Source organism: Phaethon lepturus, unplaced genomic scaffold, assembly GCF_000687285.1.
Source record: "Phaethon lepturus isolate BGI_N335 unplaced genomic scaffold, ASM68728v1 scaffold27001, whole genome shotgun sequence".
Taxonomy (NCBI): domain Eukaryota; kingdom Metazoa; phylum Chordata; class Aves; order Phaethontiformes; family Phaethontidae; genus Phaethon; species Phaethon lepturus.
This window is the reverse complement of record NW_010517418.1, coordinates 33,778-44,727: the sequence shown is the minus strand read 5'-3', so window position 1 is coordinate 44,727 and position 10,950 is coordinate 33,778. Positions and strand designations below refer to the sequence as shown.

General features: G+C 55.7%; 1 protein-coding gene across 1 annotated transcript in view; it reads left to right on the top strand.

The window, feature by feature from the left end:
- MASP1 (mannan-binding lectin serine peptidase 1 (C4/C2 activating component of Ra-reactive factor)) overlaps positions 1-10,950 on the top strand; it is a gene marked incomplete at its 5' end in the record, with an annotated part of 23,458 nt that overhangs the window by 2,360 nt on the left and 10,148 nt on the right. The window contains 6 exons of the mRNA XM_010296400.1: positions 6,080-6,257; positions 6,520-6,651; positions 7,135-7,331; positions 7,651-7,798; positions 8,310-8,428; positions 9,225-9,303. Coding sequence (XP_010294702.1) covers positions 6,080-6,257; positions 6,520-6,651; positions 7,135-7,331; positions 7,651-7,798; positions 8,310-8,428; positions 9,225-9,303 — 853 coding nt within the window. The remainder of the gene's footprint in view (positions 1-6,079; positions 6,258-6,519; positions 6,652-7,134; positions 7,332-7,650; positions 7,799-8,309; positions 8,429-9,224; positions 9,304-10,950) is intronic.

The following is a 10,950-nucleotide window of genomic DNA, read 5'->3' as shown; positions in this document are numbered from 1 at the left end:
GGGGAGCCCGCCGTGCCCTGGCCTTGGCCTCGCTTGCCTCCTGGGCTGCCCACGCGCCCCGGCTGTGGAGCAGCGTAGAAAGTCATCCCGAGCGGCAAGCTCTGGGCGAGCCGAGCTGCGACCCCGCGCACATCGCTGCCTTCAGGGTGGTCTTCAGAGGGGAACAGTTTCCAGAGCTCTGAAACAATGGCTAATTAAAACAATAGCTGTTTATTTATATACATACACATATACGCGCGTGTGTGTATATCTATAAAAAGAACACGGCTCCTAAAGAAATGCGGGCAGGCCAGGAGGCTTGTTTGTGCAAATGGGGGTGGCAGAGAGGGGGAGCGGTACTTCAGCAAGGGAGTCAGCCGGGAGGAACGGGAGGAACAGCCACCCCAAAATACCCACACGACGAAGCCCCACACAGGTAGGAGACACCAGCCGCACGCTGCCCCGGGGAGCCGAGCTCCGGGCCCTGCTGCGTCAGAGACAGCCTCTGCCCGGGCTCTGGATGGCCACCCTCAGCCACCGGCCAGCTCCAGGGGGTCGGGGAAGGAGCAGCCATCCACGCTGGGCTTTCAGCTCCTGCCCTCCGCCGTGCTCCTCAGCAGGCCCTGCCGGGCTCATCGCTTTCCCCACGGAGATGATTTGGGGGGTCCTCATTTGTGGCGGGTCTCACCGTGGTTGGCCCAGCTCCCTTCTGGGGTCACCCAGCACTGAGCACTTTTGCACAGAAGTCTCCAGCACTGGCCTGGGGCACCCAGAAAGCCATGGCCGTGACTGGGAAATCAGGTTAAGTGACTTGACTAGTGTCACTGAGGGGTGCTGTGGCAGAGGCAGGGAGATAGGAGATGAAATCCTGACTTCTGAGGGGCCTTCATAAGTAAATCCCTGAACTTATTAGGGAGATCTGAGCCTGGGGTCTTGTCCATGAGGTTTTGCACATTGCTCGGTCAAGCTGTGGTATGAAATCAGCCCCTGAGGGCTTGGCAGCCAGCTTAGGACCAGCTCCTTGATTGAAGTGAAAATGGGGCCTGTGGTGAGACGATTTCCCCCCAGTCAGCCCACGGCAAGTCCTTGCTGACTCACGGTCCTTGTGGGTTGCATCTCTTCACCCCAATCCCTACCACTGAGTCCTAGTTCAGGATGGAGCATGCTTGAGACCCTGGCAGACCTTCACTCCTTCAAGCCCAGGGGTCATCTGTGATGGGTCTCTCCAACTGTCCATGGGGGCAGGAGGGCAGAGAGGTCCGTGACACTTTGTGGGTCTGGTGGGTCCCATCTCCACTGACACATCCCTGGTCTCCCTTGGACACACCTCTTTGTGTTGTGTTCAGACTTCTGCCCACATGTGGCACCTGGGACACTTTCTGCAGCTGCTCGTCACACCCATGTCCCCAGAGAGGATCTGTGCCATCGGCTGCTCCCCCAGGCAGGACTCCTACTAACCCCGTGTGTGGGTGCCCAGGAGCTGGCCAGGCATCTCAGGCAAAACCAGTGGCTGTAAATAAATTTGCTCGAGGGTGGCCAGGGCCCAACCGAGCGCAGGAGGCAGTTTTTGCCAGCCCCGGTGTGGGGCTGATGAGGGGGAAACAGGGATATGGGCCAAGCTGGGGAGACAGGGCTGCGAGCAGAGCATCAGCTAGTGCCACCGCCCCGGGAATCAGCGCTCCGGGAGGGGGATTATGAAAGATTCGCGATGTGATCGAGTCGTGTCACCCCGAGGTTTGGCACGGTGTTTAGGGTGCATAGCGGGCCGGCTTTGCATGCAGCATGCTGGGCTCGCAGCGTGCCATCCCCTGCCACGGGCAGCTGGCCGAGCGCTCAGCGGCACTGTCCCCAGGGACACCCTCGGTGCTCGACGCGGCGCTGTCGGGGGCCACGCAGGGCCAGGGAAGCAGCTCGATGCCGCGTTCAGGGCAGTGCATGCCCAGCCCGGGGCTGTGCAAAGGATGCACAGGACCCGTTTACAGCTTCCTCTGCTCAAAGGAAGGGGAAAAAGCACGAGTCAGGGCTTGGCGTGAAGCAGGGGGTCAGGAGAACAGCATCCTCTTTCGGTGCTGTCAGCCGGCCTCAGCCAGGGGCTAATCCGTGCCCCGGGGGTGTGGGGTCCCAAGAGGAGCACTTCAAATCCCAGCAGGCAGCTGGGAAGAGGGGAGGCCCCAGGGCTTTGCCGTTCGCCTTTCCCATCCCGTCGGCTCTGCGCAGAGAAGTCTGGTGGCACCGGCCACCCCCTGCACCGCCGGGGACCACAGTCACCCCCCGGGCGGGGGTCGGAGGAGGATCAGGCAGGGGAGCGAGGCAGCAGCTCCATCAGCACCCCAGCATCCCAGCTGGGCTCTCCTTGCACCCCCAGCCCCCCCAGCGAACAGGCCTGGCCCAGAAATAGGGCGTGTGGGCTCAGCAACCTGCGGCAGGGCGCGATCTCCAGCCACCGAGCCAAGTCCACAGCAGGGGAAAGCAGCCACCCTCCCTTTCCCCCACGGCACAGCTGCCATGTATGTCCCCGTGGACATTCAGGTGCACATTTGCACACAAAAGGCCCCTTAACGTGTATCGGGGAGAGGAGACATGCATGTTGGGGAGAGGATCTCCAGGAGATCTAGGTGGAGGGTCCTGCTGGGGCGGTCCCGTCCCTGACTCATGTCCAACAGTCAGCAGCAGTCATTTTGCAAAAAACCCCGTTCTGGGTGTTGCCTTCTTGCGTGCACTCGGGCTGCAAGGCAGCTCGGCAGGCGCTGTTCCATGCCCTTCTCTGTCTCTGAGCGTCTCCTCCCCATGTCATGTTCCCAGTGTCTTCAGCCCAGCACTGCGATTTCTCTGCCTAATGAGCCATTTATATATATTACAAGTGGTATGTTTGGCCTTCATCAGTCCAATTAGTGCATTCCTGGAGGGCTGGAGGGGGGGCTGGCAGCTGTGTTTCCGTATTGCCGGTTGCCTGCTCCCCTCCGGCAGCCCTGAACCACCGAGCCAGATTCCCCTTGGTGTTCGTGGCGTTTCGTTAACCCACCGCGGCAGGAGGCACCTCCGGAGCATCGCTGCCCCGGCATCCCCAGCAGCCCATGCCCCGGGGCAGCATTTCTTCGCTGCCGAGCCGGGGCACCCCAGCTCCTGCCTGATGCCCCGAAGAGGGAAATCAAAATTTCAGAGGGGGCCACATGGCTTAGGTCAGCCATTCTCTTAGCTACAGCCCAAGCCAAAATGGAGGGGGACAGAGCACAGCCGGGGAGGGACCCCCATCTGCCTCCACCCAGAGGGGCAGAAATCATAACAAGGGAATGAGTAGGCAAGTGGAAACAGGGAAGACTGCGGGAGGCAGTGGCGAGGGTAAATTTAAGGCACGAGAGTGTCACTATATTTTATTTTTCAAAGGAGGATTCTTTCAGCGTATTTTTATAGGGAATTTCTCCACAGCAATAGATAATTCCCTCAGGGACACATCTTCTCTAGTGAAAACGTCGACATCGTGACCCGAGAGGGAGAAACTCCAAACAAACAACCAGGATTTAATTACCAGCCTGCTCGCTGGATGTAAATGATCTATGAAAAAGTATACAGTCCTCAGCAGAAGCAGCAAATATTAACCAGGGATGATGACCTCTCTGTTTAGTTTACTGCCAGAGGGCTGTCTCTGCTCCCTGTGGCTCGGAGCATGGGACCCGTCACAGATAAGGGGCCATGGATACCTTCGGCGAGGAGAGCACGGCTCTCCCGGGCCTCATCCTGCTTTATCCAGGGATGCTGGGGGCAGCGTTGGGGCTGGCCCCATGGCGGGATCATCCTTGGGCCAAGACACGGGGCGCTGGCGGCGTTTCCCGCGCTTTGGTGACGCTGTGCTGCAGGTCCTGCATCGGCCGGGACTGGAGGAGAGGGATGGGAGCTCACACGGTGGCTCGTGTGTCCCTGCAGAGGTGACAGCCACCTCCGCACGGAGGAGCTGGCTGGAAATTGCTCCTTCCCACAGCTTTCCTTAAGAAAAAGCGATTTCTGCTGAAAAGGCTGCGTGCAGCACACTTGTGCAGCCAAGACTGCGTGTCAGGGCCGAAATGCCGTTTTCCTTTTTTTTTTGTGATGGTGCTCCCGTTTTTCAGTCTAAAACACTATTTCATTTCAAAACAATCTTTCTTTGAGATTTAAAAGAGATTCTAAAGTACCACAGTATATTTCAAAGGGATTGAAACCAGATGGATCCCAAATTACTTGTTTTCCTTTTTTTTTCCAGAATCGTTGTTTCACAAAAAAAAACCCCAACATTCAATTGGGTTTTTGTCCCAATGCAGGGCGCGTGTTTTTTTCTCCAAATTCTCAAAATTTATAATCGGAAAGTCTCTCTCTTTTCTGGCCAGCTCCAGCTTGTATGAGAGGATGGAAAATATCTGGAGGCAATGTCAAGGCATGCTGCGTTGCCATTTCCATGTTGGCTTTCCCTGGTGTGAGCGAGTTTCCGCCTGCTTGTTCAGCCCTGGGAAATTTCCCTTTCAGCCCCAGACCCTCCCCAGCCGGCGCATCCCAAGGGTCTCCAGCAGACAGGGATGCAGCCGGAGGAGGGTCTTGTCTTGTGGAGGCCACGCAAGCTGGGGACAGCATTGCAACACCTCCGGGACCCCGTGGGTCCCCAAGCAGGCGGCTGTTTTCCCCAGGCATGGGCTGGGGGGGCTGCACGCTTCATCACGGCCTCAATAGCCTTGGCTTGGCATGAGCAGCGGGAGCTGGTGTGGTGGTGTTCATCACATTCCTCAGCCGAGGGGTTATTCATATTCAAATCTCCTGGGGAAAGCAGGCAGGGTGCTGGGAACGAGCTGGGAGAGGTTGTGGTCGAGACAGGGGCTGGGAGTGGGATTTGCAGGAGAAGGAGATGGGGTCAATGCACATAGTCCTGGAGAAAACAGTAAGGAAAAAGAAAGGGAGGGGGTCTCCAGGCAAAACTGGAGGGTTTTCCACAGGTATTACAGTGCTTGAAGGCACAGGCATGGCTGTGCCTTAAAGGTGTGCACATAGAGGCTAGTGAGCATGCTGACACGGCTACAGGGAACGCTGGCCCGTTGTTCCCCTCCTGTAGCCCTCTGGGCACGTGGCTCCAAGTCTGAACAATGCCTGGTACTGAAGGTCTGGAACCAGACAGGGACCCTGGATGGCAGGGACAGGACCCAGCTTGTCCAAGCCAGCCCAAAGGACAGAAACACCATCCAAATTACAGCTGCTGCCTGGAGCTGGTGCAAAACCAATGGACAGGGACTCCTCTGGGGTCCCAGCACCCTCCCAGAAGCACAGCCCTCACATGGATGCTGCTGCCCGGATCAGCGTTTGGGCTGAGGGCAGGAGTCGAGGGGGACCATCTCAGGTACCGGCAGCTCTGAGTGGGAGCAGGACCCGGCGCTGATTTTCACACCCCTTCTTCCATGCAGCCTGCCCTCGTCCTCACCCCACCTCCCAAAAAGGCTCCTTCCCTGCCTCCTCCCCTCACTACCCCCAAGCTCCTCCCTACATCCTGGATGCTACCTACTTGCTCAGCATCTGCTTCAGAGCGGGCAGACCCGAGTTCCTGTGTTCATTTTGCAGAAACCATTTAAGTGCTTTACTGCAGTAACAGCATCTCAGAGAGCCGGCGCCGTGGCAGTCAGACCTGCCATGCTCTGAGCATCCCCAGGGTCACACTTGGCTGCAGGAGGTGAGGTGAATGCAGCGGGAATGGCTGGAAATTGATTTTTAGGGCCAAGGTAGCGCAGGGCTGAGCAGGACAGGGCACCCAGGGGTGCAGAGCTGCACCCTTAGGCTGCGGCCATCAAAGGCTGCCGGATGCCCTGGCAGGGGACAGGCTGGGCGGGCACAGGAGTGGGCAAGCACAGGCAGAGACCGGAGCTCTCAGGTGCAGAGCGTGACTGCAAGCCCAGCCCAACCTCACCCAGGAAAGCACCACGGGCTCTCCGGGCTCGCAGACACCCACAGCCCCACGCAGAGAAAGTTCAGAGGCGACCGGCACTGGGGAGTGCCCTAGGGACATGTCAAACTCCTGCGCTACCCAAGTGCTCAGGGCCCAGGGGCAAGTCCGGAGCCCTGCCGAGCGCTCACCCATTCCTTCTACTAACAGATTGAAGCTGAGGACCAGGAGCTGGCAACCTTCTGCGGCAGGGAGACGACAGACACGGAACAGGCTCCTGGCCAGCAAGTGATCCTGTCCCCGGGGCCCTACATGGGGCTCACGTTCAGGTCCGACTTCTCCAACGAGGAACGCTTCACCGGCTTCGACGCCCATTACACCGCCGTGGGTAAGCAGGGGTTAAGCCTGCAGGACCACCTTGCTAGGGTATCATAACAAATTTGTGAGGGTCACATCCCAGGCCAGCCTTGGGGACCCTAGCAAGAGAAGACCTTGTGTGCAGCCCTTGGGCCATATGGGACTTGCTGTGTGCTCATGTGACCCCCCCATGTGGGACAACTAATTTCTCAGTGCTATAGTAAATGTGCCCACAAGGAGTGATGCATGGGGGGGTGCAGGGTGACCTCCCTTCCTCGTTATCTCCATACTAGATGTGGACGAGTGCCTGGAGAAAAGTGACGAGGAGCTGGCGTGTGACCACTACTGCCACAACTACATCGGCGGGTACTACTGCTCCTGCAGGTTCGGCTACATCCTCCATTCCGACAACAGGACCTGCAAAGGTACCGCCCAGGCACAGCTTGGACATGGGGACCGTCACACTGAGGGGTCCCTGAGCAAGCAACAGACCTACCAAACACAGGCAAAACTGCGCTCTCTTGCTGACATGAGGAATGAGGTCCCTCTTCCCATACAAACCAATAGCCTGGACTGGAGAGCGCCCAAGACCCGCAGTCCTCTTGTGTGGGAAGGAGATATAGTTTCTCCATGGGCTGTGCTCCTCAGCTGAGCCCTATAGATCTCCTCAAGTCAGAGAAATGAAAAGGTTTAGTCTCTGCCCTGAATCTGCATTATGTAGATCAGCTGGGATTAGCTCTCAGCCCAGGAGCCCCTATGCCACAGGCATATTTGGAGGTTGGCTGTGTGAGATTGTCCTTGCGTGGACCCATATTCAGGGCCCATGGACCACCCAGCAGACCCCAATCCAATGGTCAGGGCTGGGGTGAGGCTGACAGGGCCCTGAGGGAGCCATGGCTGTGTTTCAGTGGAGTGCAGTGACAACCTCTACACCCAGAGGAGCGGGGTGGTTGCCAGCGCCGACTTCCCCAGCCCCTACCCGAAGAGCTCGGACTGCCTGTACCGCATCGAGCTCGAGGAGGGTTTCTTCATCACCCTGAGCTTCGAGGACAGCTTCGATGTGGAAGACCACCCCGAGGTGACCTGTCCTTATGACTACGTCAAGGTGAGCTGAGCTCTGCACATTCCTCTCATCCTGCTCTCATGATGTTTCCCCAGTGCCCTGGTGATGAGACCAAAATTGCCCCAGTCTAAATGGGGGTGATGAAGCCAGCAGGAGCCCTGTGCTCAGTTGAACCCATATCTCTTACAACGTCTGATTTTGACCTTGTCAGCCAATGGTGACCCTCTTTCAGCTCACATCCCCCCAACACATGGTGCTTAAACCCCACTGACCCCACTGCAGCCCCATCAGCCTCAGTGTGAAGTAATCCTCTGGAATCAAAGATACCCCTCAAGCCACCCACACTTCTTTCCCTTGGCAGATTAAAGCTGGCCACAGGGAGTTTGGCCCTTTCTGTGGAGAGAAGTCGCCGGGACGCATTGAAACCCAAACCAACAGTGTGCAGATCCTCTTCCACAGTGACAACTCAGGCGAGAACAGGGGCTGGAAGCTGTCGTACACAGCAATTGGTAACTCCTGCTGCTTTCCTCCATTTTCTGGGCTTGGGCAATGAGAAGAGCTTTATAAAGCCTGCAGGTGGAGACCACGAGTTTGGTGGTCCATGATCCTGACTCCAGAAAGTGTCTGTCCCAGAAATCACAAGAGAGGAATAAAATAACATGGAGCCCTTCCATCAAAGGGTGCTTTTTTTTTTCCTATGCCAGCTGGGCTTAGGGCCAACAAGACCACATTGCAAAGCAGTGCAGTTTTGGGCAGGATAATTGCAAAAGCTACTGCTATTAGCTCCCAGCCTTGTAATGCCCAAAGCCAGGAGCAGCCCAGGACTGGGGGAAAGACCGGGGTTCTCCACTCCTTCTAGGACAAGAGCCTGGCTGAGCCAGTTTAGCGTAGGTTAGTAGCGAGAGCAGGGCAGGGGTGCTCAGACCCTGCTACAGGGACTGGGTGGCAGGGCTGGGACTCTCCATTGCCGCCATTTATTCAGCTGAGTTTTGTTTTTCTTCATTTGCTCTTTATTCAAAGGAAACCCATGCCCACTGGTACAACCGCCAATCAATGGGAAAATCGAGCCTTCCCAAGCCAAGTACACCTTCAAAGACCAGGTCGTCATCAGCTGCAACACTGGATACAAAGTACTGAAGGTATGGGGTGACGGTGTGGAGCTGGGCTCCTGGGTAAGAAAGGGGGGAATCCTTCCTCCCAAAGCCATTGCATCTCTGGGGGAGTGAACACAACACCTTCCCAGGGTCAAGGAAAAAGCCTCCTCTGAGAGCTGCCAGCTTTCCTTTCCAGAGATGCAGGGGAAGAGAGGAGATGGCACTTTCCCCAGCCACCCTCTCAGCATCCCTCCAGAGCCGGCCAGCTCACAGGGTGATGCCAGGCTTGGCACCTCTGCCAGACAAAGTCAGCACCTGGGCTCAGCTTCCCGGGCAGCCCTGCAGAGGCCAGCCTCCACAGACCAGGAGGTCCTCTGGGACTTTGGGACAGCTTCGGCAAGTCAAGGGGGCAGGGATTTTGGCAGGCCCTCTCCGGGAAACAGCTGAGAACCACGGGGAGCACGGGTGACTCACGGGGTGGCTGTCTTCCCTCCAAACCAGTAGCTCCCTTTGACTTCCGACATGGAGCTGGTTATTCCTCTGATCTCCTCCCAGCCTCATCCTTCATGCAGAGCTGCCTCCTTACCCATCCCAGCACCTAAAACAGGAATAAATTACTCCGGTTCTTTTGCATTCAGCATGCCACTGAGATGCCGGCAACAAGAAAACTCTTCAAGTTTTTCATTATGATTTTATTGCCATTTTTAGCTAGAAGAGTCTTCTGCCAGGGGGGTCTGGATACATTTTGACTAAGTCACCAAGAAATTGACTTTTTATGGAGAGATTAATTTCCTTGCCTTGTACATTGATGGTGGGTTTTTTGCTGGCATCTTCTGCACAGGATAACCTGGAAAGCGACTCCTTCCAGATCGAGTGTCTAAAGGACGGGACGTGGAGTAACAAGATCCCTATCTGCAAAAGTAAGGACACCCTTCCCCACTCTGCCCATGCCCTTGGCCTGCTGAAATCATTTCATGCTAAAGGGAGCTGCCCTGCCAGAGCAGCAGAGACACAAACCCAGCCAGAGAGGCTACGTAACTGCAAAGCTCTTTTGGCTCCTTCTTGGATAACATCACGGGGCTCGCTCCAAATGCCACAAGCAGGAGATTGGTGCTTTTATTTAGATTACTCATATAACTTGATTTGTGAGCCGCTTTGCTGTGTCCCTGTCAAAGAAAGAGCAAGCCTGCCTCTTGAGGGCTGGCTTTGTTGGATGAATCTGGGACAATTTGGGATAATCTAGTTCCTGATGCAAATTTCCTTCCCGATGGAGGCCACTAAGACCCAGGGCAATAGAGGGGTCCCAGGTACTAGCCTAAACTGGACGCTGCTCAGCTAAGTGAAAGGGGAAAGAAAAGTTGCCCCAATATTTACAAACCTTAAAACAGGAGAAAAGGGAAGAAGAAAGGAGATGCCATTTGAAAGGATGAGTGGTGATTTGCATCATCTCTTCCTTCATCTAACCCAGCTCAGGCTTGGGAGATGTACCTGACAACAGCTTTTCCCTTTTCTCCGAACACCCTCAGCCCTCAGGGAGGCTCTCACTGCTGCTCAGTCTGCTGTAAGACTGGCCCAGAGAGGAGAAAAGTGGCAAACATGCTCAGAGAAGGTCCCAAGACCTTCCAGGAGAGGCAGGACAAGATGCTTTCAAGAGATGTTGGGATCCAGGCTCTCTTCATCTGGGCAGATCCTTTTTCTTTTAATAATATTGTGGGTCTTACCTTAGAAGAGTATTTCTGGAGTTTTAATTCATGTTTTCTCACTCAAAATGGAAACTGGGAGGCTCTCAGACCTGCTAAATAGATTTGTAGCTGAAAGGGCTCCTTAGAAAGCGTGAGGTCAGTGAGGCCTCTGCCCTACCGAGGAGCTCCCCATTCCTACAACTCTCACTACCGCAGTCTCCCATTGATTTTATCCAGCTTGAACAATGATCAGATAAAAATTGTCATTGTCTAGAAAAAAAGAGCGAAAATCTAGGTAAATATTTTTTACCCCAACAAGCTGGGTTTTTTTGAGAATATTGAAATTATTACCTGCCTTATTCCAGCCAGGCTGGAACTGATCCCTTCTTGTGTGATATGACTCATTACGCTAAATTTCTAAGACTTTTTTTGGAAAGCCAAGAAACCCCTAAATGGGCAATTCAGGCCTCCAAACTGCAATGCCTCCCACCTCCCCGGGGTGTCTGGGAGAGGCAGGGCACAAGAAAAACGGCTTTAGAAAGCATTGCAGAAAATAGAAAAATTCTCAGCCAAGGTGGATAAAATCCAGCTCCGCGGCCTGGCGAGGCTAAACACACCCCCATGACGGCATCTCCCAGCCGCTGTCCCCAGGTCGCTCGGGCCGAGCAGAGCGAGCGGGTCGCCGGCACGGCTGTGGCTCCGCCGGCATCTGCGGCACCCTGGCACGGCTCGCCGGGCGCTCATTAACGATTTCTGGTGTTTTGGGGGCTGGGTTTCCTGCATGCCTCTCTCTGCTCATCTACTAATTGGGCTTTCTCTCTCTGCTTTCCTCCTTCCCCTCTGCTTTCGGTGCAGCTGCAGATAGAGCCGACAACCAGACAGAGG